General features: G+C 40.2%; 1 protein-coding gene across 1 annotated transcript; it reads right to left on the bottom strand.

Moving 5' to 3' along the window:
• Positions 1 to 1,399: 1,399 nt before the first annotated feature.
• LOC140877685 (uncharacterized) lies at positions 1,400 to 2,752 on the bottom strand. The gene is made up of 4 exons (XM_073281239.1): positions 2,588 to 2,752; positions 2,255 to 2,401; positions 1,856 to 2,140; positions 1,400 to 1,762 (listed from the first exon to the last, which is right to left on the bottom strand). The coding sequence occupies exons 1-4, from the start codon at positions 2,750 to 2,752 to the stop codon at positions 1,400 to 1,402; spliced, it is 960 nt and encodes a 319-aa protein (XP_073137340.1).
• Positions 2,753 to 5,446: the final 2,694 nt, after the last annotated feature.

Here is a 5,446-nt window from a genome sequence, read left to right as displayed (position 1 = left end):
AAATTCAATTGGGTTGTGTATTGGTTTATTTAACCGGTTGTATTATGCCGATCTGCTTTTATTTAAGTCTTCCGCAGTAATTTATTTTACATGCATGCGTAATTATGCCCTAACTCTGATTAGGTAGTGGATCCGGGTTGGGTCGCTACAGGTCTCACTTGATCGGTAAAAAATTACGGATCGAGCGAGAAAGTTTCTGTCCAGCACGCAACGAATTTTAAAAATTCATAACTGGAGTTCTAGCTGTCGGATCAAGCAGAAATTTGGACAACAACTTCAAAACATCTTGACTTCATTGTGAACAGTGGAGATCAGATTTAAATATCTCTAGCATCAAAAATAAGTTTTTGACCATTGCTGCTCCGTAATTCATTCTTGCGGCTTTCCTCCACTCCAAATTCTTTCTTTTTCTGCGCTTTTCTTCCATCATTTGCTCCATTTATTCTCTTTACCTTCATCAAATCACATACATTGATTAGGAACTATAAAATGAATTTAATCAATCAAAACGCACCTAATCCTCACAACTTAATCCAAGTAATCGTAGAAAAATATCGACATATCAACATACCCCAAACCCTGGAGAGAAGCATCGGTGTAGACTACGAAACCACCAGATCCAGATGGCAATGCTAGCACTAGAGCTGTCGTCAAACGACGTCTCAACTCACGAAAGTTCTCTTTGCACTCTGCAGACCAAACGAAAGAAACATCCTTCCTCGTAAACTGCATCAATGGCTTGGCTATTTGAGAGAAATTCTCCACAAATCGGCGATAGTATCCTTCTAACCCCAAGAAACTACGAATCTCGGAGGATGTCGTCGGACGCAACCAATTCAAAATAGCCTCTTTTTTTCTAGGATCAACTGCCACACCATCTCGAGAAATCACATGACCAAGAAATACAACTCGTTCAATCCAGAAAGCACACTTGCTGAGCTTAGCATACAACTGTCGCTCTCTCAATATCTGCAACACAACACGAAGATGAAAAGCAAGTTGTCCACACTGCGAGAATAGACCAAGATGTAATCGATGAACATTACCACGAACTTATCTAAGAAATCGTGGAAAACCCTGTTCATCAAGTCCATGAAAACAGCAAGAGCATTCGTCAATCCAAACGGCATCTCCAAGAACACATAATACCCATACCATGTGCAAAATGTTGCTTAGAGATGTCCTCATCTTTAACTCTCAATTGATGATATCCTGATCGCCGATCAATCTTAGAATACACAAAAGTCCCCTGAAGCTGATCAAACAGATCATCTATCCGCGGAAGAGGATATTGTTCTTGATAGTCACCTGGTTCAACTGGAGGTAGTCTATGCAAAGACGCATTGAACCATCTTTCTTCTTGACAAACAGCACTGGCTCCCCAAGGTGAAACACTAGGTCAAATGTAACCCTTATCAAGAAGATCCTGCAAATGCTTTTGCAATTCCCTCACATCGGTCGAAGCCAGACAATAAGGTGATCTGGAAATCGGCGATGTCACTGGCAACAACTCAATGCCAAACTCTACCTCTCGAACAGGTGGCAAACCGAGAATCTCGTCAGGAAACACATCCGAAAACTCGCGGACCACTGGTATCTCCTGAATGTCCGGACCTTCTAAGGATGTATCGATCGCATAGATAAGGTAGCCTTCACCTCCAGACTCTAAAGCATGACAAGCTTTCAAAGCAGAAACCACTGGTATCGGGGGTCGCGCTCCCTCACCATAGAAATACCACGCATCCCCATCCTCAGGGCAAAACTAGACAAACCTCTGGTAACAATCCACTACGGCTCTATAGGTAGTCAACAAATCAATCCCAATGATACAGTCGAAATCATCCATCACTAAAACCATCAAGTTAGCACTCAACTGATGACCCTCAAAACTCAAAACACAACCCAACACTGGGCGTTTAGCTAACACCTCCTGACCCATAGGAATCGAAACAGCTACTAACACGTCTAAAGGAAAATATGATAGTCTAAACCTCTTAACAAACCGAGTTGATATAAAAGAATGGGATGCACCAGTATCAATAAAAACGCATGCAGGAAAGCCACACAAACTGAAAGTACTTGCAATCATGCACTCGCTATCAGCCTGAGCCTGGTCCTGTTTCAGCGCAAAAACTTGCCCCTGAGTACGAGGGCATAAAGTAGAATGAGCATGAGAACAAGATGGAAGTCACTAATGCTGCAGGTGTTGCTGTGACTGCTGATGCGACTACTACGGCGACTGCTGCTGCTGGACGGTAGCCTGAGAACCACTACCGCTACCAGATTCACTCGCTTCTCCCACAAGGTTAGGACAGTCCTTCCTCAAATGTCCCATCTCACCGTAGAGAAAACAAGCACCAGAAGCACGATTACACTGGCCTGGAGGGTGTCGCCTCCTACACTGTCAACAACGACTCATCCGCTGACCACCGAAATGATGTACACCGCTAGATCCGAAAGAAGAAAAGGAAGTACCGCCTTGATTCTTAAAAGACTGGGAACGCGGACCTAAAGAACTCAAAGGTCGAGACGACTGCAGCTCTCTCCCTTGTCTCACACTGATCTCTGCTTAGCGACAATGATTCACCAAACCCTCATACGATGTAGTATTGTCACGTACAGTCACCCTATTAAAGATTTCCTGATTTAGGCCCTGGAGAAAATGGTCGTACTTCGCGTCATAACTGGTGCAAATGTGCGGGCAATAGGGAAGAAGATCAATAAACTTCTGCTGGTACTCATCAATGTACATCGTCCCCTAATTTAGATTAAGAAGCTTGATCTCCTTCACCTGACGAAGGGCTGGAAGAAAGTGCAACTGACAGAACAAGCGACAAAAGTCTTTCAACAAATCATGGCCCTGATCATGGATCAATTGAGCGGACCCGGATCTCCACCACTTACGGGCTCGTCCCTCCATCCTCAGTTCCTTGGAACAATCGAATTCACAAAAATAGTGCTTCATCCGTTCAAGCCAATCTTCTGTTGCCTCAGGAGTCTCACCTCCCACCAAAGGCTTATGCCCGATCTAAAAAAACTTATGCAGCTCGAATCTACATGTAACGCCACAAATTTATCTTAATTTAGTTTATTTGAGATAATCGAAGATTACAGAATTAAAGAGCCGATTTGTTTTTTATCAGGGTCTATTTTACAAATTTCGGATTTTTCAGGGACTAAAATGCAAAAATGGGACTTGTATATTATTAGGTCTTGGTATTGTGTTGAATAAGTCTCATTATCTTTTCCATCATCTCCTCCATCGTGCTCTCTCCATTGAAGCTTGGAAAAGCTTTCTTCAAGCTTTGTTATTTCGGTTTCCGGTCGATCCGTCCGTTAAAAATTATTTTCAAAGGCAGATTCGCGATCCGGGCAGCGATAGCTTCATTCTATTGTAAGTATTTCTCCGATCAGTTATACTTCTATTTTTGGATGTTGTTAGAATCGATTGAGTTTTGGTTATGTCATTCTTGAGATAGTTCTTATCGTTTATTCTTAGTCGGTTTTGAAATAGAGCGTCGTTCGGATTTGTTATGATTTTCGAAAGCATAATTCGAAAATGGGGATTTTGAGATGTGTTGGATTTGAATTGTTTTTTTATGTTTTAGCATTGATTTGAGTTTTTTGCAATGCTATACTGCAGTCTGTGTTTCCGATTTGATAAGTTTATAGTCATTATGCCGCCGGTTTGAGTTTTGGGATTTTGAACCGTTTGAATTGTTGAACTTTGGCTATTGGGTTTGTTCGTCTTTGTTGATCTTCTTTGGCCTCCGTACAGATTCCTTTGAAGTCTGTTGAGCCAGGGGTTAGCAGAAGTCGATCGTCGAAGAGTTGGACGAAGAACGGTAAAGAGTTTACCTTGAGCGTTGTTGTTGTTTAGGTTGTATAGATTTTGATATAACCTCTTTTGTAGCGTATCCAGAGTTGGAGCTAATTGCATCAAAAGGTACAAGTAGACAACGTTTTAGCGGGATAGCACACTCAAGATAGTTGGTTCTTGAATTTCCCTTAAAATCACACACTTGCATCAATACTTGTTCTAGAATGTGGGACTTGTATTTTGTTGTTTGAATTTTTGTTTATGGTTTAGTTTTTGTGTTTCTGTATGTGTTAACCCATAAAATAAATATTTTAGGAATCCAAAGTTCCTTGGCCCAGCTCCTGAAAATGGTGCATCCCAATTATTTCGGCCCATCAGAAACAAGACCCAAAAATGAAAATCCAGCGGCAAGAGATGAGGTGTGTTGTGAAAATTACTCGCAAGCATACGAGTGTCATGTTTTAATATAGTGAAAGAGAGAGTGTCGATCCCACAAGGAGTAATTTGAAAATATTCAATACTTGTAATTAAAATAGTCTTAATTTTATCTAGAAAATCAAACTTTGGAAATTTGCTGAACAATTAAATAAATAGTAAAATTTGTAAAAACGCGCACACACACAATTCCAATAAATAGTCTAGAGGTTTTGATTTCACCTGGTCTCGAAAATATTCATTCCTAATTAATCTATTTTCATGAGTTCATTTCAATTAATAACGAAGAACACATAGATTATATTATTTCCCTCTCCCGAGTATCAAATAGAATGTATCAATCACAGATCGATTCCAATATCCCTATTAAAAATCTACTTGTAATGATATGTGCAAAACAATGTTCTTTCTAGGCTCTATTAAAGTTATAAGCTCTCCCGAGTCATGTAAACAATTAATAGTGTGAATTCTATTGATCCTATTCTAAATCCCCTCTCCCGAGTGTCGAATTCTAAATAAATATGACAAATCAATTTATGGCCAGTAAATTGAAAAGACTTTCAAAACTAGAATCACAATTAATGTAGAAGAACTCAAATCATTAAAATCAATAATTCATAAACATGTCTTGACCAGGCTACATAAACCTCTAGACTTAAAAAGTTTAGTTCATAATCAAAAATAGTTGAAACCAAATCATATTCATGAAACTAGAAATCAAATCAATAATACAAATTCTAGAGAAAGAAAACAAATCCAAATATTCGATCTTCCGTGTCCGGAAGATCTATATTCGTCTTTGTTCTTTGATGTTCTTCCAACTTGTGCAGAATTTTCTCTTCCAAAGTCTCCAAAATTTTCTCTCAATCAATCTTTGATGTGTTTCTCTCTATGTGGCGGCTTCTTCTTTCAATTGTGTGCAAAAGAATCCCTTTTATATGTGCTTCAAATCCAATAAATAAAAGCCCACGAAAGTCCAAAGGTTTTCTTTCCAAAAAACCCAAAAAGCTGACTTTTGCGATGGCGCGCCCGCGCCTGAAGAGAGGGGTGCCCGCGCATGACTCTCTATCTCCGGATGCTCAAAATTTACCCTGACGCGCGCCCGCGCGTGAATGAGGCACGCCCGCGCATGCCTCTCGGGTTAGAAAATCTGCATCGCGCGACAATTTTCAAATAATCATAACTCACAAT

This window comes from Henckelia pumila, chromosome 2, assembly GCF_033568475.1.
Source record: "Henckelia pumila isolate YLH828 chromosome 2, ASM3356847v2, whole genome shotgun sequence".
NCBI lineage: Eukaryota > Viridiplantae > Streptophyta > Magnoliopsida > Lamiales > Gesneriaceae > Henckelia > Henckelia pumila.
This window is presented reverse-complemented; position numbering and strand designations above follow the sequence as displayed.

Coding starts and splice junctions, on each gene's coding strand:
- LOC140877685 (XM_073281239.1), bottom strand. CDS start 2,752: ATGTACATTGATGAGTACCAGCAGAAGTTTATTGATCTTCTTCCCTAT. Junction 2,402..2,587: donor CTACATCGTATGAGGGTTTG/GTGAATCATTGT, acceptor CGTTGTTGACAG/TGTAGGAGGCGACACCCTCC. Junction 1,763..1,855: donor AGTTGAGTGCTAACTTGATG/GTTTTAGTGATG, acceptor AGGTTTGTCTAG/TTTTGCCCTGAGGATGGGGA.